The sequence below is a fragment of the Agrilus planipennis genome, unplaced genomic scaffold (assembly GCF_000699045.2).
Source record: "Agrilus planipennis isolate EAB-ADULT unplaced genomic scaffold, Apla_2.0 scaffold10, whole genome shotgun sequence".
Taxonomy (NCBI): Eukaryota; Metazoa; Arthropoda; class Insecta; order Coleoptera; family Buprestidae; genus Agrilus; species Agrilus planipennis.
The window spans coordinates 2901944-2927688 of NW_020442465.1; the positions used below are offsets into that span (position 1 = coordinate 2901944).

General features: G+C 36.2%; 1 protein-coding gene across 9 annotated transcripts in view; it reads left to right on the plus strand.

The window, feature by feature from the left end:
* Positions 1 to 5624: 5624 nt before the first annotated feature.
* The window catches only part of LOC108734066 (myb-like protein X), a 35931-nt gene continuing 15810 nt past the window's right edge, over positions 5625 to 25745 (plus strand). For 6 of the 9 annotated variants that reach the window (XM_025981031.1, XM_025981032.1, XM_025981029.1 and 3 more), the window contains exons 1-5: positions 21453 to 21582; positions 21922 to 22000; positions 22393 to 22923; positions 23378 to 24577; positions 24858 to 25416. In XM_025981031.1, coding sequence (XP_025836816.1) covers positions 21514 to 21582; positions 21922 to 22000; positions 22393 to 22923; positions 23378 to 24577; positions 24858 to 25416 — 2438 coding nt within the window. In that variant the 5' untranslated portion in view covers positions 21453 to 21513. The other 3 variants (XM_025981034.1, XM_025981035.1, XM_025981036.1) reach the window with 3 other exon arrangements.

Sequence of the window (25745 nt, forward strand, 5' to 3'; positions counted from 1 at the left end):
GCGCGAATCGGGATATTTTCCGCAATTTTTAAAAAACAAGCACAGAATGCGACAACCGCATTTGAATTTACTCGTAAACAGTTTCCTTTTGTATATTATCAATTTCATAAGAATGGCAGTAGACAACATGGAAAATTCAGGTTTTCCCAATGCGAGCAGCGAAGAGCGAAAGAGACGAAAGATCCGTTTGGGTTTGTTGCGCAAGCGAGACAAAATAAATTAGTCACGTGACTTTATATTATAATAACATAACTGTGTTGAGCGGTTTACTCCCCTTTTTCGCGATAATGGTTTGGCCCGTTTCATACCAAGTTGAACTTAACAGGGGAACGAAGCAATCAATTTAGAGCTAGTCTTCGTTTAGAACCCAAATTTGCCATTTTGGAAATTTACTCAAACCTTGGGTTTGTCTTTATTCTGATTAAACTTTAACGTAATATTTGATGGAAATGATTAAACGACACAATATTTACAAAATTCAAAAATAGATACGGATATTTCATTTGTAGCTGTGGTAGTATCTATTCGCCATTAGTAAACCCATATAATATATGCCCACATACATACATACTTACATACATATACGGATATATTATATACATATGTATATGTGTGTCTAATACGTAAATTATTTTGAAATCATGAAATGACACATATTTTGAAAATGTCTGGACAATACACATACCATCTTTGACACGATGAATGTTTTTGAAAACGAAAACATTCGCGGCGTTTTTTCCAATTTTTTTTTCTGTTGATTTTTAAATTTTAATCGACTGGAGATAATTATTTTTTCTAACTGATAAAATATAATTCTCTTAATACAGAAGGTGTGTAAATAGGTTATTCTATAAAACTAAATTCTATTTCAATTCTTATCGAATCCTTTGACTGATTGAGACACGTGTTACTTATTAATGATGTTACATAATCTATGGAGAATAATAAGAGTGATTTTGTGATTTATTTTAAAATTGTTTATAACAAACAATCTTCCTATTAAAATTAAAAAGTTCCAAGTGGGAAATTCACTTTTCATCCAGATTTTCAAAACGGCACCAATTTTTGTTTTGTCCCCTATTTTGTTAACAATACGGTTCCGTCGGACCCTTTGGGTGCTGAATTTAATTTATTTTAATTCCAAAGTTTATTATTATAACATTTTGCCCGCTTCCAATATGGCGGCTAACGTCCATCAAATTAAACTTTTGATGACATCGGCTATTTCTTTGACACGCGCTATTAAAACGAATCTGATTAATAAGTAACAGTTTTCATAATTCTTAATATTATTCCATACGTATTTCGTCTTTTATATCATTTGATTATTTTATTCAATCCTGCCGACGCCGTGTTCTAAACGCCGCGACGTTTTTTATAGCGTTCTCGTCCCGTCGTCCGCAATCATTCAAAAATATGTATAAGCCTGTATACAACAACTTCATTAAATATTTTATATTAAAAAATACGACTAATGGCGCTGTAAACGCCATCTGTGGTACAATGCTACATTTTAGGATTACGTATGCTCCAACAAGTTCCATCCGACGCGCTGATGAGATCCAAAAAGATCGAAATCGCGATCCGCGTCTGGCAGTTTCGACAGAATACTGAATTATGGAATTTAGTTGTCTTTTTGAGAACAAGTTTACATTCTTAAATAATATTTGTACCATGTAAGCAACAAAAGTAATATACAGAAAGGCCTAAATACTAATTATCAGGAATTACCAAATTTTTGATTTTGATAAAGTAATATCACAGTTTTTCGCGTGAATCGTAATGGTCGACCTCCCCCCGGTTGGTATTTAAATGTTAATACGTATGCCTTCCCCTAACAGTAGAACAATATTGTTACTGAAAAGTAGACGAATTGCTAACCTGATATCGAGCTGACACTACGTACATATCCTTCAATTGTTTAGCGAGAAACAACTAGAGAGCCTTCAAGCTGGCACTAAAAATGGCATAAAGAAATACTATAAAAGCTACAATTTGTCACTGAAACCCATTTTGTCACTAGTCTATTCTTCAGTTGTCCATCAGCGAAAGTCAACTGTACTGCCGCCAAGCTGGCGCTACGCAGTATATCTCGAAATAGAAATAGCATAAAGAAATGTTGTAGGGGCTACAGTTTGTCGCTGAAAGGTGATACTTTTACTTATTTGTCGCTAGATTATTCTTCAGATGTACAGCGAAAACAAACTGTAGTGCCCTCAAGCTAGCACTACATAGTATATCTCGAAATAGAAGTATCATAGAGAGATAGGGGCTACAATTTGTCGCTGATAGGTGGCAATTTTACCCATTTTGTCGCTAGTTTATTCTGTAGATGTCCAGCGAAAGCCAACTGTAGTGCCGCCAAGCTAGCACTACATAGTGTACCTCGAAATAGAAATAGCATAGAGAAATTCTGTAGGGGCTACAATTTGTCGCTGAAACGTTGGTATTTTTACCGATTTTGTCGCTAATGTATTCTCCAGATGTCCAGCGAAAGCCAACTGTAGTGCCGCCAAGCTAGCACTACACAGTATATCTCAAAATAGAAATAGCATAGAGAAATTCTGTAGGGGCTACAATTTGTCGCTGAAGGGTGGTACCATTTTGTCGCTAGTCTTTTCTCCAGATGTCCAGCGAAAGCCAATTGGACAACCACCAAACTGTCACTACATATAGGGTATTTCGAAATAGAAATGGTATAGAGAAATACTATAGGGGCTATAATTTTTCGCTGAAAGGCGGTACTTTTACCCATTTCGTCGGTAGTCTATTCTCCAGATGTCTAGCGAAAACTGACTGAAGCGCCGCCAAGCTGGTTCTATACATAGTTTATCTTGAAATAGAAATGTCGTAGAGACTTACTGTATGGGCTATAATTTGTCACTGAATGGTGGTACTATTTTGTCGGTAGTCTATAAGCTTTTTCTCACTATTGCCGATGAAAAGATTTTAACTGTTGATGTGATTGCTGTACAATTTATTGTCATTTCACCGTAAAAGAAATTTCGGTTGGGCTACCTTATTAAGAACCACTCAATATATAAAACCTGTTAAAACTATTGCAGAATAAAATTTACATGGTGTATAAATGTAAATAAAATCTAAAAAAAAAGGTTAAAAAATAAAGAAACTCACGAATGATCAAACTAGTCGTGTTGCAAATTTATAAATTTGTCTGTTGCTTTTTCCAATAACAACGCAAAAAAATCGATTCAATTAAATTTTTAGACGCTATTATGCATTAATACCTTTTAATATTGATATCGTGATATTATATGAAACACTTAAAAACTCAAATGTGAAAATTCATTTAATTTTAAGTTATTTCAAGTTAATGATGAATAACTGTCGCTACTGTCACACCTTCACCGGGAATTAAACCAGGGATCTTTAGCTTTACGCACTAATGCACCGACCACTAAGCTACAAGAGGTTCGATTCCAGAGAAGGGCGTGACAGAGCAACAATTTTTCCTCATTAACTTGAGGTAATTTACAGTGGATAAAAATGAAATGATTACATTAATATTCATAACTTGGTCATGATTTTTCTCAAAATATCCCTGTCATGTTTTAGTCATGTGGGCAGTGCCATGATTACCGTTTTTGATATTTCTGAGTTTTGTTCACATATGGACATATATATACTTCATTTACTTTCTCTAGCGATGTGCCCCTTCCAATGTCTTGGATGCGCGCTGGCAAAATCGTAGGTAGGGAGAAAAAAGCTCATTATACTCTCGACTCTTGTTCATTAAACATGCTTTTTCATACAGTACCTGCCAAATGTTTTGTTCAATCATGAATAGTAGTGCGAGTCGAAAACAAGCGTTAAAGCCTTTAATATGTCTTCTAATATAAATAAACATCTCGTTGATATTTACAGTAGTAAATGGTACCAATAACAGCACATTTGGGCAATGCAATTGTAGTGGATAAAATGGTCAATTTTTGTGCAGTACTGTACGGATTATACGCTCCTCATCGGTTAAGAGTTTGGTCGAGAGTTGTCTCCTTCCTTTTCTGGCCTAGTGCTGTTCTTTTCTACTTTGCGCCGGTCAAACTGAAGGTCACATCGCTACAGAAAGTAAACGAAGTATACCTTCCATTTCATACCATTTTCGATTATACATATATATTACGCGATACTTACGAAGTGTTCGTTTTCAAGAACGTTTTCTCACAAAAGTATCACGAAAATACTTCAGTCGCGCATGTGTGAGCTGTGTCACCTGTCATCCAGCACTCTTATTTAATGAAAGTAGAATTCCGAAATCCTTCGTTTCATACATGGTACATGCACCTTAAAGCTGCGCAAATGTAATTTCAGACTAGTTATTAATCGTAAGTAAACAGGTAAAGTAAAATGCTCACTAAACATAAAAATTTTCTGCTTTATGTACGTCGCACTAGTGAAAATACATAATTTGATGAACATATCGAATATATGCATATGTTTTCAACCAGGCCTATGTAGATACATTAAGATGAAAATATCTACCGCATCTTTAAAAATTCAATGCTCGCCAAGGGTTAATTTAGAAATTCGAAAAAGGTTGTTAAAGGTGTATGTTTGAAGCGCTGCGCTGTTTGGGTGCGAAACATGGACAGTGGGCGCGGCAGAAGAAAAAGGTTAGAAACATTCGAAATGTGGTGTTACAGGCGAATGATGGGGATACCGTGGATAGAGAAAGTTAGAAATGAAGAGGTATTAGAAAGAATAGGAGAACAGATGACTCTATGGAAGTCAATAAGAAATATACGAGATAGGTTAGTATGACGCCTTCTCAGACATGAAGGTCTAATCAGAGAAATATTAGAGGCAGAAACGGGAGTTAGGAGGGGTAGTAGTAGACCTAGACTAGATTACTGTTTCGCAAATAGTTAAGGATGTGGAATGTTATAGTTTTAGGGAAATGCGAAGATTAGCTAAGGATACTCTTTCCTATCCTACCAGTCTTAGAACTGACGACCTTATGATGATGATGATAATCTCTAATAACTGTCCTAATCTTTCAAAATCTTTTGAACAAAGCGCAACACCCCCGAAGGCTTTCAATTGCATTTATTGGGTTGACATCACTATATTATTTATAATGGGAATTCCCTTTCGTGTTCAAGTCATTGATATTTCGTAAGATAGTCTGGAAAAAGTATTTCTAAAAAAGTTACGCAATAAGTAGTTCGGATACATCACCTTGAACCAGTGGGCACGACAAAAAAGGAACAATCCTTCACCGTTTTCCTGTACAGTCGAGCGTTTCCATTAAATAAAATCATTAAAAAATATCTGTTGTCTTGTAGCCGTCGGTCCCGCAATGAAAATGCCCAGACATTAAGTGGGCGAAACACGTGTCTGGTTTTAAAATTGTAATAAATAGGGGTTGTTTTTTATTTATTCATTCTTTTATCCGTAGCAAGTACATAGTTTCTATATTTGGAAATTTCAAATTTATTATGTATTTCCTGGCTCGGTTCTTTATAATTCAGTTTTCTCTTTTATTTCTCAGAAGCTGAAGAAGCACCAGCGGATTTAAGTAAACCAATAAAATTCAAAAAACCAATTTCGAAGAGTGAAGAAGAAATCGGCGCTCAAGAGAAGAAAAGAAATCCAGAAAACGCGAAAGATAGAAAAAATAAGAAGCATAAGAAGCAAGTTCCCGTACTCTCTTTCAACCAAGACGAAGACGAAGAAGACAACTAAGAAGGTAGGAAGTAACAATATTTAATTGTTGTACAGTTGTGTTAGGTATATGTTACTGCCTAAACTCGAAAAAGTGATGTGCATTGGTTAAAAACCCCCATTAATAAAAGTTAGGTTATGGTTAAATCTTCAAGGTTAGACATGGCTGGGAAGATTACTCTTATTTAAAATTTAATTAGACCAATATATTCAACCGTAATTTATCCCGTAACTCTGTAAGTTTTTTTTAATTTTGAATCAATGAATTTAACCTAAACTCATAATGACCGTTATTAAAAATGGCAGCATTTCGGATGCGGACAACAACGTGTATGCCATTGACTTGTGGGATTTCTAAGGACGTTTGCTTTGATTCTTTCTTTAATATCTCTTGTATTTAAACGGAAAAAGTGCCATTTGTACAATACGTACGCATTTAAGGAGGATACTCAAGGTGTCTCAAAATTCCGTAAACGTAGGACAACCACAGGTCGATTAAATCGCATTCAGGTGTGGTCGAAGGGTGATTATCTAAAGCGTGGTATCTTTGATGCGTATTAAATATCCCAATCAGGAAAACCCCCTCTTAAAATTTTAACCTAACCAAAACCCTTGATATACATATAGCTTAGCATGCTAATCCCTCTCACTATAATCTACCCTAAACCAATGGTACATATGTCAAGAAAACTTTTCCACCATTACCTCATACGTACAGTATAACCACGTGGCATGCTACTTCACGCAAGCCAATCAGCGAGTCCCTCCTTGTCTTAACCTAATCTAAGTCACTCAAAGAATCCCCCTCACTATAACTTAAGCATGGCATAGCTTTATTTTCCCACTTTAATATGAAATTGTTACGAAAGACAGACTAATACTTATCTGTTAGTTATGCGGCGATTTTTCGGCAAAAAACAATTGGCTGAAACATTTATTAATTAATTTATTCGCTAATACAAATTAAAATAACACCAAGAAATATGAAAAAAGCAATATTAGCGGGTCAGTCACTGTCTGTACCGAAAAGCTCCAGTAGTAGTCGTCGCATTTTCAGCGAACGTCGACTCTTGGGAGGCTGGTGGATCGTTGGAGTCGGCAACAGGGGACTGGTGCTGAACGAAGGTTGTGTCACTGTCCTTGCGTGCAGCATTATTATGTCGATGGGTGGCAGACGTAGACGGTGGAGGGCCGGTAACGGCTTGCTGATGGAGGCCGGTGATTCGTTGGTGCGGTTAGCGGGTTGTTGGTGTAGACTGTAGAGGACTGGTGGCTTCCTGAAGGAAGTCGGTGTTGACGGCGGAGGGCTGTTAATGGCTGGCGGTCCACCAGCGTAGGAATTGAAGTTCTGGTGGCGGTTGGTCGTTTGCCCATGTAGACAACAATGGATTGTTGACTTCCGGTAGGTCGTCGACGTAGGTAATGGAGGCGGTGTTGGCTGCCGGTGGTCTGTTAGGGTAGACATCGAAATTCTGGTGACTTTTGGTCTTTTGGTGGTGTAGGCGACAGTGGACTGTTGGCCTCTGGTAGGTTGTCGACGTAGGTAATGGAGGCGTGTTGGCTGCCGGTGGTCTGTTAAGGTAGACATCGAAATTCTGGTGACTTTTGGTCATTTGGTGATTTTGGCGACAGTGTATTGTTGGCCTCCGGTAGGTTGTCGACGTAGGTAATGGAGGCGTGTTGGCTACCGGTGGTCTGTTAGGATAGACATCGAAATTCTGGTGACTTTTGGTCGTTTGGTGATGTTGGCGACAGTGGACTGTTGGATTCCGGTAGGTTGTCGACGTAGGTAATGGGGGCGTGTTGGCTGCCGGTGGTCTGTCAGAGTAGACATCGAATGGTTGGCGACGCTCGGTATGTTTCCGGCGTTGGATTGACTGTGATCTAGCATTGAGCCTTTGACGCCGTCTGTAGGTTCTAACGGATTGTCCAGCTCGTGGTATATGGCTAATCGTCGATGCCGCTAAGGTTGAAGTTCGAAATGACTGGGCAAGGTAGCTTTTCAGCTAGGTAGGTGTCTTACCAAAGAGGAGGTAGCTTTACAGCTAGGAAAGATTCCCCTCTGAGCTTTTCTGTGTCTGCTCGGAGTTATATACGATGTTCCTAGCAGTTTTCTTGGTGCTGATTGGTGCATGGGCGGGGCAACCCCTGATGTTTGTATCGATCGGTCGTGGTAAATGCTGCTTGTAATCACGGCGTCGCAGCAACCTGTGTTTGTACTTTGTACCCACAGCGCACCCGTAGTAACCGTCGCGTTTTAGGTATCGCTGGTTGGTCCTACATCTGATAAATTTTATTTGTATTATTATGAAAATTAAAAACTCAGCGAGTTGACGCGTTGGAAGAAACACCTACGCTGTAGAATCTACAATGTACATGATTGGACATCTTTTCTCGTAATTTTTAATTTCCGAAGTTTATACGGGTAAGGTACCACGTCTATATGCGAACGCAAGTATAGTAGCACAGTAGGTAATCCCCTTATTGTGCCGCCGCCGCCCAGCCAAACGCGCGACTCCAACGCTGCGGCGTATGAGCCGACTAACAGCGTCGCGCGGACGTCTCCCGACGCGCTGTGTTTACGCCCATATAAATAAAAATTATGTTTTTTGGGTTCGGTGAATGAAAAACGGAACCCTTATAGGTTCACTTGAGCGTCTGTCTCTCCGTTGTTACAGTCAATTTATGCTTCGAATCTACTGGACCGGTTAAGTTGAAATCTAGTACACATATGAATTTCTGTGACACACAATCAACTACAATGTTAAGTTGATTCTCGGGTTAGGTTAGGTTAGGTTAGGTGAAAAACGGAACCCTTGTAGTATCACTCGTATGTCTGTCTGTCCGTTTTTTTTAATAATCCAGCGCAATCAGACATTAAAGTTACGCTAAAAATACGCATATTGAAAAATTTTACGTTTAATGGGGGGTGGGGTGGAGTGGAGGGAGTCAAGTCAAATCTTACAACATCTCACTACGGGGAGGAATCGAAAAACTCCAAAACCGCCTCACGTAATTAAGGGATGCCCCATCACCTTCTCAGACATGAAGGGTTACATAGAGATAAATTAAAAGCAGATATAGGTATAAAGATAGCCAGAGGAAGACCTATATTAGATTACTGTTCGTAAATAATAAGAAATGTTTAAATTTAGTTGTTGGTAAATGCGAAGATTCACTCAGGATATGAACGTTTCGGATAGACGACTCTGTAGATCTATATAGTAAGAATTAATTGATAGTTGGTTAAAAGTCATTTGTATAAATGTTAATGCTATCAATTAAATACGTAAATTACGAATAGGCATCAAAAGTTCCTCAATTTTATTTTTGCTGGAAGGCGCATCCACCATTTCTAAAATGTCTAAAATCTGTTACTGTTAACCTATTTATAAAGCAACATAAAATTATCAAAAATGAAAAATTAAATAGAATTATAAACGCCTGAATTGAAATTTTAGAAACAAAAATATTGATTATTATTTATGAAAAATTAATTTATAATTAAATTAGACATATAAATTACAACAGGTGTGTATTAATTTAAAGTTTATCAAAGTTTAATACCCTTAGTTACTTCTTACTTTTTATGCGAAAAAAAAAAAATTAACCCGCAGTGTTTGAACGCTAATAACTCATTTTCTTTCATCGCGGCGATAGTTTGGGTGATCGCGGACTATGGTTGGTGACATGTGTTTCGGACGATTTTTATACGGGAAGTACATATATCGTTGAACGTGGCAGTGCATTGTACTATTGAAGCAGTTCATACATGTGTTTAGGAATCGCAACAAACATAACCGAGGATTTAGAACTGTTCATTGAAGAAAAAATTTATGGGATGTTTCAAAAGAATAATGTAGAGGTAGAATGTAAATGTAAATTTTCAATTTTATTGCAAGAATATTGATGCGGAATCGCAGTGATGCCATGACGTCCGTGTGCACCAAGCCTTATGATAACGAGATCGATGCGAAATCACAATGATCCTTCTCGTCCATGCGCATCGGCCTTTAGTTTATCTCACCCCACGACATTATCGCAGCGAAATCACAACGACTTCGTATCGTCCATGTAAATTTTCAATTTTATTACAAGAAGATTGATGCGGAATCGCAGTGATGCCATGTCGTTCGTGCGCGCCGAGCCTTATCATAACGAGATCGATGCGAAATCACAAATAACCTCGTCCATGCGGACCGGGCCTTAGTTTACCTCACCGCACGACATTATCATAGCGAAATCACAACGACTTCGTTTCGTCCATGTAAATTTTCAGTTTTATTATAAGAAGATTGATGCAGAATCGCAGTGATGCCATGTCGTCCGTGTGCACCGAGCCTTATTATAACTAGATCGATGCGAAATCACAAAGATCCTTCTCGTCCATGCGCATCGAGCCTTAATTTACCTCACCGCACGACATTATCGCAGCGAAATTACAACGACTTCCTATCGTCCATGTAAATTTTAAATTTTATTGCAAGAAGATTGATGCGGAATCGCAGTGATGTCGTCGTCTGTGTGTACCGAGTCTTATCATAACGAGATCGATGCGAAATCACAAAGATCCTCGTCCATGCGCATCGGGCCTTAGTTTACCTCACCGCACGACATTATCGCAGCGAAATCACAACGAGTTCGTATCGTCCATGTAAATTTAAAATTTTATTGCAAGACGATTGATGCGGAATCGCAGTGATGCCATGACGTCCGTGAGCCTTGTCATAACAAAATCGATGCGAAATCACAACAACCCTTCTCGTCCATATGCACCGGGCCTTAGTTTACCTCATCGCACGACATTATCGCAGCGAAATCACAACGAGTTCGTATCGTCCATGTAAGTTTAAAATTTTATTGCAAGACGATTGATGCGGAATCGCAGTGATGCCATGACGTCCGTGAGCCTTGTCATAACAAAATCGATGCGAAATCACAACAAATCTTCTCGTCCATGTGCACCGGGCCTTAGTTTACCTGACCGTATGACATTATCGCGGTGAAATCACAACGACTTCATATCGTCCACGTAAATTTTCAACTTTATTGTAAGATGATTGATGCGGAATCGCAGTGATGCCATGTCGTTCGTGTGCACCGATCCTTATCATAACGAGATCGATGCGAAATCACAAAGATCCTTCTCGTCCATGCGCATCGGGTCTTAGTTTACCACACCGCACGGCATTATCGCAGAGGAATCACAACGACTTTGTGTCGTCTTATGCAAATTTTTAATTTTATAAAGGGATTGATGCGGAATTGTAACGACCTGCATCGTCCGCGAGCAAAGTGCCTTAGTTTACTACATGCATAACATCACAGCAGAATCACAACGACTTCGTATTGTCCATGTAATTTTTTTATTAAAACACCTGATTCTGAAACGTTTTTTGAGTTGTTTCACTTGAAGTTTTCAATCAGTGCACGCAAGAAAAAGCTGCTATGCCGTTTTCTTTAGTGTGTCTTTAGTCTTACAATTAGCTGCAGTATGACTGAATACATAAAAATAAACTATGACACTAATTCGTAAGGCTTTGCAGAATCGCAATAACTCTAAAGTCTTTGAGACGTTTCTGTGAACATGATATAGGCCAATTTAAATTGTTCATAATTGCTGGACCGACAGTAAACCCTCCGAATACGCCGTTCAAGAGGTGTCATCATCTTCATTATAAAATCGTCAGTCCTAAGACTGGTTGGATACGCACCTCCACTCTTTCCTATCCTGAGCTAATAACAGGTCAATTGAAAAGTCCCCGGCCTAAAATAGTAAAACACATTTTTTTTGCAAAATTCGTTTTTTTTATTCAACATAATTCCCTTCAAGGGTGATACACTGATTATAGCGATCCTCCAACTTTTCGATACCATTTTTGTAGTACGATTTGTCCTTTGCTTCAAAATAGGCCTCAGTTTCGGCGATCACCTCTTCATTCGACGAAAATTTTTTCCCAACGAGCATTCTTTTGAGATCTGAGAACAGGAAGTAGTCGCTGGGGGCCAGATCTGGAGAATACGGTGGATGCGGAAGCAATTCGAAGCCCAATTCATGAATTTTTGCCATCGTTTTCACTGACTTGTGAGACGGTGCATTGTCTTGGTGAAGCAGGACTTTCTTTTTCTGCAAATGCGGTCGTTTCTCGGCGATTTCGTCCTTCAAACGGTCCAATAACGCTATGTAATAGTCGCTGTTGATGGTCCTTCCTTTTTCAAGGTAGTCAATGAAAATTATTCCACGCGCATCCCAAAATACAGACGCCATAACCTTGCCAGCCGACTGTTGCGTTTTTGCACGCTTTGGAGCGGGTTCATCGTGTGCAGTCCACTCCGATGACTGTCGATTGGACTTCGGAGTGAAATGATGGAGCCATGTTTCATCCATTGTCACATATCGACGCAAAAACTCGGGTTTATTACGCGTGATCATCTTCAAACACTGCTCTGAATCATCAACTCGTCGTTGTTTTTGGTCAAAAGTGAGCTCGCGCGGCACCCACTTTGCACAGAGCTTTCTCATACCCAAATATTCGTGAATGATGTGATGTATACGTTCCGTTGATATCTGTAGAGTGTCTGCTATTTCATTCAATTTCAATTTACGGTCATTCAAAATCATTTTGTGGATTTTTTTAATGTTTTCGTCCGTAACAGCCTCTTTTGGGCGTCCACTGCGTTCACCGTCTTCGGTGCTCATTTCACCACGTCTAAACTTAGCATACCAATCCTTGATGGTTGATTTTCCTGGGGCAGTGTCCGGAAATTCGTTATCAAGCCAAGTTTTTGCTTCAACTGTATTTTTTCCCTTCAAAAAGCAATATTTTATCAACACGCGAAATTCCTTTTTATCCATTTTTTTCACAATAACAAAAGTTGCTTCACTAAAAATGCTATAATTCACAAACTAATGATCCGACAGCCGTCAAATTTATAGACGCGTCTTTTGAAGGTTAGGACTAACTGAAAATCATATGGATTTAGTTCTGGTGCCGCCATCTATGTGTCAGGCCGGGGACTTTTCAATTGACCCTATACTCGCATTTCCCGAAGACTAAAACAATCCACATCCTTAATTATTCGCAAATAGTAATAGACTGACTAGACCTTCATGCCTAAAAAGGTGTCCTACCAACTTATCTCGTCTATTTTTTATTGACTTCCAAAGAGTCCGCTGTTCTACTAATCTTTCTAATACCTCTTCATTTCTAACCTTCTCTATCCACGGTATCTTCATCATTCGCCTGTAATATCACATTTCGAACGCTTCTAACCTTTTTTTCCGCGCCCACCGTCCATGTTTCGTATCCGTACAGCGCCACGATCCAAACTAAAACCTTTAAAAATCTTTTTAGAATTTCTAAATTAACCGTTCGAGAGCATAGAAGTGACTTCTTTTTAGGCGACTCGATCCTGCGCTATTCTCCTACTCCTTCCGTCCTGACTTATCAGACTTCCTAGATACCTAAAATCGGCCACTTCTTCTAATATTTCGTTTCCCAACTTTTTCTTCGCTTGCATACCAGTATTTTTGTTTTACTGTTATTTATTTTCATACAATACTGTTTTATCAATACCGCTTCCATTTTATTTAAAGCTATCTCTAACTCCTCCTTGCTAGATGCTAATGCTGCTATATCATCTGCAAATCTAAGCATACTAATCTTTTACCCCTGTATATTTATCTTTACAGTTGTACTGCCTTTAATGATGTCTATCACATCTTCGATGTATGGATTAAAAAGTAGCGGTAACAATGTGCATTCCTGTCTGACTCCTTTCCTAATATTTACTTCTCTACCTTGCAGCTCCAGCTCTATAACTGTTAAGAAGATGTAAGAGAAATTTTTCTAAAAAAAAAAGCAATCATGAAATCAATTGAAGCTATTATACTAATTCTTAACGCTTGCTATTTTGGAAGGAGGGGGGAGCGTTAATCTCTCATTTTTGTTCACGCAATCGCTCAGTGTAAACGCACCTTAAAGAGTGCAATATTCTATTGGTAGTAGTCTGCAGCTTTCAATTCTATCGCATTCTATTTTAAACTTCAACGCCAGACCAGTTATTTATTTTAGAACAATCACACAATTTTAATTTTATTTACCAGGTCACATTGATATTGTAATATTTAATATTCCCTTTTATACTAGGCACAATTCATTTAAACGTAGTAAAAACTGTACTTATAGATAACTATTTAGTATCGTTTCATTGATGAGTAAATTTATTTTACTGGCGCAATTTTATAGTGTTAATGGCTAACTTTCTAATTTCTTCACAATGACTTTTAAATAATTATGTAATGCATAAAAAATAGTTTAAAATAGTTGAATTCGCAGTAGGTACAACTGGAAATAGGTAGTCAATTTACTTATGACTGTAGATCTCACTGTTAACTATTTGCAAACTGTTAATTTGAGGATTATTAGAAAATATCTTTAGTTCCTTGTAGAAATACTCGATGAAAATGAGGCCAAGATAATCAAAATGTAGACCAGCATCATTAAAGACAGTACAACTGTAGGGATAGATATACAGGGACAAAAGATTAGTATGCTTAGATTTGCAGATGATTAGCATCTAGCAAGGAGGACTTAGAGATAGCTTTCAATAAAATAGAAGCGGTATTGACAAGACAGTACTGTATGAAAATAAATAAAAATAAAACAAAACTACTGGCATGGAAGGGAAGAAAAAGTAGGGAAATAGAGAGTATAAAGATAGGAGACGAAAAATTAGAAGTGGCCGATTTTAGGTAGGTATCTAAGAAGTCAGATAAGTCCGGACGGAAGGAGTAGTAGGGATATAAAGCAGAGGGTAGCGCAGGGTCGAGTCGCCTTCAATAAAACGAAGTCACTTGTATGCTCGCGAACGCTTAATTTAGAAATTCGAAAAAGGTTGTTAAAGATGTATGATTGGAGCGCGGCACTATACGGGTGCGAAACATAGACAGTGGGCGCGGCTGAAAAGAAAAAAGGTTAGAAGCGTTCGAAATGTGGTATTACAAGCGAATGACGAGGATACCATGGATAGAGAATGTTAGAAATGAAAAGGTATGAGAAAGATTAGGAGAAAAGAGGACTCTATGAAAATCAATAAGAAATAGGCGAGATAGGTTGGTAGGACACCTTCTTAGGCATGTAGGTCTAGTCAGAGACATATTAGAGCCACAAACGGGAGTTAGGAAGGGTAGAGGTAGACCTAGATTAGATTACTGTTCGCAAATAGTTAAGGATATAGGTTGTTCTAGTTATAGGGAAATGCAAAGATTACCTTAGGATAGGAAAGAGTGGGGTTGCGTGTCGTAGGACTGACGACCTTATGATGATGATGGATTTACTTTTTGATTTATGATTTTTTAATAATAAAAATGTTGTATTGTTGCTTATTGCCCTTGAATTCTCAGCTTTTAACTTAGAAGTTCGATAACCTAAGTATACAAAAAAAAAACGAAATTGTTTGATTCAAATTGCCATCAGTTCAGTTGCCTTGATAATTTTGTGTAATAATTATGCTAATCTAGGACGTGCTCAATTGTTACGTTATACATATAAATAAAATTGAAGTACTCACAATATCAAAAAGAAATGCTTGATTATTTGAATGCTGTAAAAATCAAACGACCTTTAAAAAAATTTTGTTTGTCTATATGTCGAGTTGTCTGTACCGGGTAATCGAAACGGTTAACTTTATACGTACAAAGAAGAGGTTGCCAGGAGTAATCTGGGCCACTTTTTTTTGTCTGTCCGGCTGTCTGTTTGGAGGAGGTATTATTCGAAACGGCTGGACTGTTAAAATTACTCAAAAAAAAAAAGGAATTACCTAAAGTATTATTATTATTTAACTAAAAAATATTGTAAGAATTGATCCCATATAATGAATAATTTTCTTCAATTTCACAAAAACGCGTTTTCATCAAAACCCATATCACACGACACCCTGGCGCCCTTTTAGATCATATAAATTTCAATTAGCTTAAACTATTGTTAATAGCGAAGCTTCTCGCGTCAAAGTTGAAATTTGGTTACAAACTACAAAGGACCCCAAATTATGAACAATTTATTTAATTTCGATTTAGTAAAAACTCACTTTCTTCTCAAATTAAAATTGGCATGAACAACTGTAAAGGGGTTAAAAAGGAGTCGAAATTATGAATACTTTCCGTAAATTTCACAGAAACTCCATGCCGTTAAAGCACATATTTCTTACGACACATTACTGTGCTTTTATATCATACAAATTTAAATTAGCTTGAACCACTGTATAGAGCAAAATTTGAGAATTGGGTAGAAAAAAGCCGAAATTCTGAATAATTTCTTGTGAAACATACGTCACCTTACGACAAATCTTGCTGTGCTTTCATATCATACAAATTTAATCTGGCTTGAACTACTATAAAGAGCGAAATTTAGCGAGTTCAAATTTGAGAATTGGATAGAAATAAGCCGAAATTGTGAAGTATTTCCTTTGATTTCGCAAAATTCATTTACGTCAAAACACATGACTTTATGACACCCTACCGTGCTTTTATAAAATACAAACTTAAATTGGCTTGAAGCACTGTAAAGAGGGAAATTTTTCGCGTGTCCAAATTTGAAAATTGGTTGAAATAGAGCCGAAAGTATGATTCGCAAAACTCATTTTCGTCAAATTTATGACACCCTACCGCGATTTTATAACATACAGATTTAAATTGTCTTAAACTACTGTAAAGAAGGAAATTTAGTGAGGTGAAATATGATAATTGGTTCCGTGAATTTCACAGAAACTTATTTCTGTCAAAGCATATGTTTCTTACGACACATTACTGTGCTTTTATATCATACAAATTTAAATTGGCTTGAAACACAGTAAAAAGCGAAGTTTGGCGACTTAAAATTTGAGAGTTGGATGGAAAGAACCCGAAATTATAAATAATTTCTTTTAATTCCGCAAAATTCTTTCTGTCAAAACACGTCACCTTACGACAAACCCTGCTGTGCTCTTACATCGTACAAATCTAAATTGGTTTAAATCATTGTTAAGAGGGAAATTTGGCGAGTCAAAATATGAGAATTGGTTAGAAAGAAGCTGAAATTGTAAAGATTTCCTTTGATTTCGAAAAATTAATTGTCATTAAAACACGCGTCAGTTTATGACACCCTACCGCGCTTTTATAGCATATACAAATTTAAATTGACTTAAACCACTGTAAAGAGGGAAATTTCGTCTGTCCAAATTTAAAAATTGGTTGAAATTGAGCCGAAATTATGAATAATCTTCGATTTCGCAAAACTCATTTTCGTCAAATCAGACGTCACCATACGACACCCTGACACACTTTTATAACATATACAAATTTAAATTGACTTAAACCACTGTAAAGAGGGAAATTTAGCGAGTCAAAATATGGTTAGAAAGAAGCTGAAATTATGAAGTATTTCCTTGGATTTCGAAAAATTAATTTTCATTAAAACACACGTTACCTTATGACACCCTGCCGCGCTTTTATGTCATACAAATTGAAATTACCTTCAACCACTATAAAGAGGGGAATTTCGCCCGTCCAAATTTAAAAATTGGTTGAAACTACTGTAAAGAGGAAAATTTGGCGAGGAAAAATATCAGAATTAGTTAGAGAGGAGCTGAAATTGTGAAATATTTCCTTTGATTTCGCAAAACTCATTTTTCGTCAAAACACACGTCAGTTTATGACACCCTACCGCGCTTTTATATCATACAAATTTAAATTGGCTTCAACCACTGTAAAGAGAGAAATTTCGCCCGTCGAAATTTAAAAATTGGTTGAAATTGAGCCGAAATTATGAATAATCTTCGCTTTCGCAAAACTCATTTTCGTCAAATCAGACGTCACCATACGACACCCTGACACGCTTTTATTACATATACAAATTTAAATTGGCTTAAACCACTAGAAAGAGGGAAATTTCGTCCGTTAAAATTTGAAAATTGCTTAAAACGGAGCCGAAATTATGAACAATCTTCTTCGATTTCGCAAAACTTATTTTCGTCAAAACACACGTCTCCTTATGCTTGCGACACCCTACCGCGCTTTTATAACACACAAATTTAAATTAGCTTAAACCACTGTAAAGTCGAAATTTTGGCGAGTCAAAATACGAGAATTGGTTATAAAGAAGCTGAAATTGTGAAGTATTTCCTTTGATTTCGAAAAATTAATTCTTATTAAAACACACGTCACCTTATGACACCCTGCCGCGCTTTTATATCATACAAATTTAAATTGGTTTCAACCACTATAAAAAGGGAAATTTTGTGTGTCCAAATTTGAAAATTGGTTGAAATGGAACCTAATAATATTCTTCGATTTCGCAAAATTCATTTTCATTAAAACAGAAGTCATCTTACAACACCCTACTGCGCTTTTGTAACATCATCATCATCATCACAAGGTCGTCAGTCTTAAGACTGGTTAGACACGTACCTCCACTCTTTCCTATCCTGAGCTAAACTTCGCATTTCCCTAAAACTATAACAGCCCACACCTTAACTATTTGCGAACAGTAGTCTAATCTACGTCTACCTCTACCCCTCCTAACTCCTGTCTCTGCCTCTAATATGTCTCTGACTAGACCTTCATGCCTGAGAAGGTGTCCTACCAACCTATCTCGCCTATTTTTTATTGACTTCCATAGAGTCCTCTGTTCTCCTATTCTTTCCAATACCTCTTCATTTCTAACCTTTTCTACTCACGATATCCTCATCATCCGCCTATAATACCACATTTCGAACGCTTCTAACCTTTTCTTTTCCGCCGCGCCCACTGTCCATGTTTCGCACCCGTACAATGCCGTGCTCCAAACATTCACCTTTAACAACCTTTTCCGAATTTCCAAATTAAGCGTTCGCGAGCATAGAAGTGACTTTTTAACATACAAATTTAAATTGTCTAAAACCGCTGCAACAAAAATGAAATTTGGCGAGTCAAAATACGAGAATTGGTTAAAAAGAAGCTGAAATTGTGAAGTATTTCCTACACACAGAAATGACCGTCTGAAGCTTGAATTAAAAAATGCTTAAACTTTGCTGAAAGCTATTCTAAAACTTTCATTAAACCAAAATCAAAAAATTACCCCAAATACTGTATAAGGAAAAGTCCGATGAGGTTTCTAACGTGACTAATATTGATATATTGAAAGCTCTTTCTTATTTTTATAAATAAATTTCTATGTAGTGGCAGTTCATGAAGTTTTCCACAGAAAGCAAAATTTAGCAACTAAATCGTTATCATAAGAAATTCTTATTGCTCAACAACAGCGGCTGTGTTTCCACCAGTCTAATAATCAAATCGCTTCTATCTATTCAACCAGGATTTTGGAAACTAAGCCTTTGTGGTTTGCGTTTGGTATTTTCAGAACAGAAAATTGAAAATTTTTTAAATACAAATGGAAATATGCAATTTTCATCTTGTGTAACAAAATATTCCAATATATCACATCTCCTGGTAGTATGACGAATTATGAGTGTTTGTACATCATAAAGAAAATTTGTCTAAAAACGTACGTGATCGTTTTCGATCAAAACCTGCAGTTTGATTATGACCTAATATTTGAGTTTAAGAGTCAGCTTGATACTTAATGACCTCATTTTAGGTCAGAGGCTTTAATTTTGAGTTTATTCTGTTCATCAAAAAATACGTTTAATCCACAAAATATAAGTTTTTCGATTGGATTAACATAAAAAAGCTTGCAAAACCAATTGCTATCATGAGGAAACTGAGGAAACTTTGTATTGCTTTTATTTATATGTCGAAAGGTCAGTTTAAAACTTTGGTAGTTAAAATTACACATAAGTAGTTACGACATGACTGATGATCATTTATTCCATCACTTTTTGGAAAAAATTAATTAATGATTGGGTGCAAATCTGTTTAACAAGAAAAAGAAAGAAAATTATTCAGTTTTGACTTATATTTAAGCATTATGAATTCATTTAGTATTAGTGCGAGCATTCCAGTAAGTGTGATTAGTGATTAAGATTCAGGGAAACAGTCGTGCCGTACAAAAGCTTAATATGTGCATATTTTTCGGAAAATCTCCGTAGGAACACCTCAATTACGTCATCGTTAAAATTAATTGCAGTTTTCTTCAGTCCACGTCCTGAGACAATAATGATTCAGTTAAAAATAATATTTTCCGCAATCTTGAACTTCCCATGTATGAAAACCTGTTTAAGGGATCTCATACATTGTATATATATATACACCTATATAAAGTTATTATGTACCTTGTATATAAATCTAATTGCGACCTTTTGTATATATATCTACCTATGTGAGTACATTTATAAAAAAAGTCAGTCATGTACCACTACAAAAGTATATAATGTACATGTTATGTATATATAATATGGATATATATATATATATGTAGGTAGGTACATGGTAATCATCAAAATTGATTGTGGGGCAATTTTCCGCGTGATTTTTGCTCCACGTCATAATTTTTTATCAGCCCGAATAGAAAGTGNTCGCGGGTGAAGAGACTGAGTCGGTTAAAAATGACAACAGTCGTGCTACTAGTGCTCTAAGTAATAATACTGATGAAAGTAAAGAAGTGCAAGTACTACAAAAGTATATAATGTACATGTTATGTATATATAATATGGATATATATATATATATGTAGGTAGGTACATGGTAATCATCAAAATTGATTGTGGGGCAATTTTCCGCGTGATTTTTGCTCCACGTCATAATTTTTTATCAGCCCGAATAGAAAGTGACGCCAAGTCTGACTGCACGAAACGTTGAGAAAAAGTTATTAGATACGGAGTAACATGAACAAAATGAGGCTTGGACGTAACCATTCCGCAAAAGAGGGGCGTTCGTACGCGTTTCCAACTAACAGCAACCGGGTGCGGTTTGGTCCATTCTCTACCGCGAACTCTACTACTATTAGGTATGATATACCGTTGGTTCGAAAGGAAAATGTTAAATGTTCCACTTCGTAGATTGTCATCCGCCCAAATTAACTGTGGTTCTATTTCTCTTAACAAAACTTTTCCTCATTACTCTGCCTTAATTGTCGTTAAATTCTACCCCCTTGCATGCCATTTCGATATTTGCGTAAAAACTTTTTCTTACTTTTGTAAAAACAACAAAGAAAAGAAAAAACGGTGAAAGTTTTGTTTTTAATTGTTGTTAAACATGCCGTTTTTCGCAACCGGTGATTGTTTGTAAACAAATATCGAGAGAACTTCTGAAATGCGTGTCTGGCGGGAATTTAAAAGTTCAAAAAGTAGCGAGAGGATAACGTCATTTTTTTGCGATAATACAATAATAATCCTTGTAATTATCAATTTTTTGACCATCAGCTTGTACGTAGTTGGGCTTCTTATATTTGTAATTTTGTGCCGCTGCTTACGTAATGTAAAAAATTGAAGACACTACGGGATAGAGAAGCTACGTCACTATTTTCAGGTCACGTGACGCACCGTTAGGCGCCATATTGCCAGTTTAGTGCAACGCTAAGGGTTAGTAACAGCAGTTTGTGTTTCTTCGTCGTTTTTCCCATAAATATTTCAAAAAATTCACTGCATATACTTGAAAAAAGTCACAAAACGATCCCTGTATTAAGTGTTTATGTGTTGTGAAGTTTGAATGTCGCGGTCATATATTACTTCGGGTATTTACGAATTGTACGATTGTCAAAGCCGTCTATTGGTGGTGCACAGGTTTGAAGTATCAAAATGCAAAAATACCAACCCTTGGCGGGAATGCAGATAAAATGTACAGTTTAAAGTAAGAGCTGCTTATTTTAAACTGCATTTTATTTATTAATATAGTACTATAGTCTTAAGTGGACCGTTATGGTCTCAGCCGATAATCCTAACCAATCTATTTCAACAAAAAACGCTGCAAGGAAAAGAGTTTCGAGTGTAGGTAGTAATGCCTTCAGAAATTAATTTCATTTCTTAAAATCAATAAAACTCAAAAATTTTCATTTTTGTTGAGTCTGCTGAAATCAAATTGTAAATTATCTTTAATTAATCCTAATGAAAAAAATTAAAATTAAAATATTAAATTAAAAGTAAATACTTTCACTAATCATAAAAGTGAATAACTTTGTGCTAAAGTATATGAAGATAGAAGATATTATTTCTTTTCCCACTATTTAACCTCAAAACATGTCACTGTCACATTGATGTAGTTTATTTTTTTTGTGTATAATTATAAAAATGCATATTACTGAATTAACGTTTACGTCTTTATTTAAGGGTTCTTTGTATGATATGGCAGCAGTAGATGCAATGGGTGAAGTTGACGAAATGCCTTCTACTGAGGAAAATTTTAAAAGTAAGTAGTGAAGCCCTTTTTACAAACTGTACATCGTAAAACATTTTTCTGTAAACAACTCTGATAAGAAATGCACAAAATAAGAAATTAAGGTTTAAGTAGATTATTTGTAATATCTATACACTTTTGATTTATGAATTTTAAATTTTTATACTAAATAGAAAATAAAATAAACAATAATAAGGTATCATAAAAGAAACATTAGAAAATTTTTCTTTGCATGTAACCACAGATATCTGGCTTTCAGAAAATGTAAAATAAAATTGTAAATTGCCTTTGTTACTATCTGTGGTAATGAATAAATCCAACATTTTCCATTGTAACCTTGGTAATTATATATGATAAAAAAATTGTCATTTTCACAAGTTGTTCATTTGCTGTCTCTCTTTTAGACGATGTGGCCTTAAATGGGGACAGGAACGACGAAGATTCTGCAGAAGCTGCTGTGAAAGCCACCAAAACAGTTGCTGACATAACTGACAACAGTCTTCCACCTTCAGAACCAATGGAAGTAGGGGAGTTAGAGGCTTCAAACAATGAAGAACAAGAAAACATTTCAGACAGTCAAGATGACGAGAATAGCAATCATAGCCATGAAGACAATGAAATGGATGTTACAGAGGACTCGAAAGATTCTAAACAATTAACTGAAGAGGAAGATGATGAAGATGATGACGAATACGAAGAAGACGAGGGTGATGACGAAAGGGATGATGGAGGAAAGGTGGAAGCAGAAATCGAAAACGGAAGCTGTGATTCACAAGAACGCGAAACTGACGAAGTGAGTTGTGCTTCGCAGGAAATCGCGGGTGAAGAGACTGAGTCGGTTAAAAATGACAACAGTCGTGCTACTAGTGCTCTAAGTAATAATACTGATGAAAGTAAAGAAGTGCAAGTAATTGATTCTTTAGCAGGTGGCAAGGGTAAGCAAATTTTTAATACTTTACATAAATCTGTTCTATTATGTACATTAAAAGTATTTGGCTAATTTTTTTTAATCTTGCTAATTACTTGATTATCATCAAAATGTTAATCAAAACATTTATTGCATGAATTATATGTTTACTGGTAGTAAAAGATATGTAATTAATTTTCAAATTTTGATGTTTTTGCTAGATTTTTACGATTAATACTTTTCATTTAGTTTAAAAATGCTAAAGGTTTAAATCTTAAGAATGAAACAGCCATAAAGTAGACTTTCAAAAAGAACACTTTAAGGGTACAACCCTGCTTTTATTTTTTATTAAAGTCAATGCATATTTTATTTATAAAGCAAATCTGCTTATGTCAGGTGTACGTTATTTATACAATTCACTACTTTACATTCTCTATATTAAGCGCAACTGTTAAAGTACTTGCTTTTGTGTTGTCTTTTAGAATCCAAAAGTGACAGTGCAAAACAGAGTGACGATAATATAATAACGTTAAACGATTCCAATGAAAATGATACAGACATTGTAATAATTGATGGTAAAGAAAATAGTAGTTCTGACGCGAATCAAAATAGAAAACATAAAATATCGGAATGCGATGAAGTGATCGACCTTGATTCTCCTGTGAAAAAGAAAAAGAAAGCAAAAGCACCACCCCCCGAATTGCCTGCCAGACGCAGCTCTAGAAACTTAAATAAGGAACGCAAAAGCTACGTGGAGGAAGATGATTATGAATTAGAAGTGGAAAAAAGAAAAAGGGCCGATTCGGAAGAGTCAGACATTGAAGAAGTACTTCCTGAAGACCCCCTTGCTGTAACAGACTCTATACATAATGAACTTAGAATTGGAAATAAAGGAACGAACTCGCCGAGCTCAACGATTGTTGTCAAAGACACAAAAAGACTCGTTGAGATTGCATCACAATCGAATAATTCAAATATTAGCAAAAAAGAACCTACATTGGTTATAATCGACACAAATTCTATACTATCCGGTCGCGGACCAATACCCATCTCCCAAAAATCTACAGCGCCTTCGCCCTCTCTCAGTACCTCAGCGTTTAACATGTTACCCATGGCTTTACCTGCCCAAGGTGTATATCCAGCAAATATGCGTGCCACGATAACGCCTATACCCATTGGCGCCTCCACCCCCAAAGGCTCCGCCACGTCACTTCTCTCGCCGGTATCGGTTTCTTCGGGCTCTGGTCAACCCATCCTGTCTTCGGTTGTTCTACCCACTGTTCAATCGAATGCTGTGCACGTCTCATCAGTAGTTCATCAACCAACTCTTTTATCCGCAACTGCTCAGGCATCTCAGTCACTTGCGCCGCCCCCTCTTTTACCGACATTAACGGACGATATGTTCGTTGTTGAGGCGCCGTCGTTTATTGTTCCGTACGTATATGAAAAGCCACCCATGAAAGACATGAAGGAGTTCTTAAAAGAAGTACTTGAAAAGGAAGCAGAGGAAAAGAAAAAGAAAGAGGAGGAGGAGGAAAGAAAAAGGAAAGAAGAAGAAAAAGAAAAAGAACAACGTAAGAAGGAGGAGGAAGAGCGGAAAGACAAAGAAGAGGAGGCTAAGGAGAAAGCAGATGATGAAAAAATGGAAGTAGATGAAGATGAGGAGAAGGAAGATAGAGGAGGTAAGTTTTGATTTTCCTTTTTCTAAAAAGTCCTTTGTAGTACGAAGATTTCACTTAAATCAAGAGGTAAAATATATTTTATTGTTTATTCTTAAATAAAAGTAAAAATTAATGTTCTTACAATCTTCAATGTATAAAAATCCTTTTTTTTTTTTAGACAAAAAAGACGAAAGCGATTTGAAACTAAAAGAAATAATAGAANTATTGTTTATTCTTAAATAAAAGTAAAAATTAATGTTCTTACAATCTTCAATGTATAAAAATCCTTTTTTTTTTTTAGACAAAAAAGACGAAAGCGATTTGAAACTAAAAGAAATAATAGAAACTGTAGAAGAAGAAAATGAAGAAGACAAAGAAGCCAAAAAGAACAAAGATAATACTCCAAAAGATTTATGTGATGATACGAAAAAAGAAAAGGAGTCTGACAAGAAAGCAGAAGAAACAAAAACCAAAGAATCAGACAAAGAGAAAGATCAAAATGAAAAGAAGGAAGTGTCAAGTGAAACTAACGATAAAAACGAGTCTCCAAAATTAAAAACATATTTTGATACACCCCTTGGGAGTTTCTTTGTTGATCTTGGATTTAATTTGGTTCAAGAATTTGTTCAGAACGACTTGTTAAGACAACAGAAGAGGAAACGTGATAGGGAACAGGGTCAGAATGCAAAAACCAATAAAACTATAGCGTCGTTAATTAAGAATTTAGAGTTCAGTAAAGAAAATAATGAGCCATTCCGAATGGAAATGAAGAAATGTCAATTTTGTAGTTTTAGAACAGAAAGCTCTCTTGCTATGGCTTTTCATTTAGAAACTCCCCATATGAAAAATTACATTTACAGGTTAGTAAAACGTTTCTTTTTTTAAACATTTGAAGACATTTATTAGGAATTAAGCATTAGTAACAACATAATCTATTTTCCTAATAAAGTTAGGCATTATTTCGAAGAAAACAACGTCTTGTTAATCTAAATGAATAAAAAAATAAGCATTCACTTAACATTAACAAAAAACTTAATTAAACTTGAAGAAGTTACTACCACTAGTACTATTATAAAATAAATTACTACTCAAGTATTCATTACAATTTTCTCAATTATCATTAATCTAACCATGAGAAGGAAATTTTTTTGTTGACGTTTCAAATTTTAATAACACACCCTGACACGCT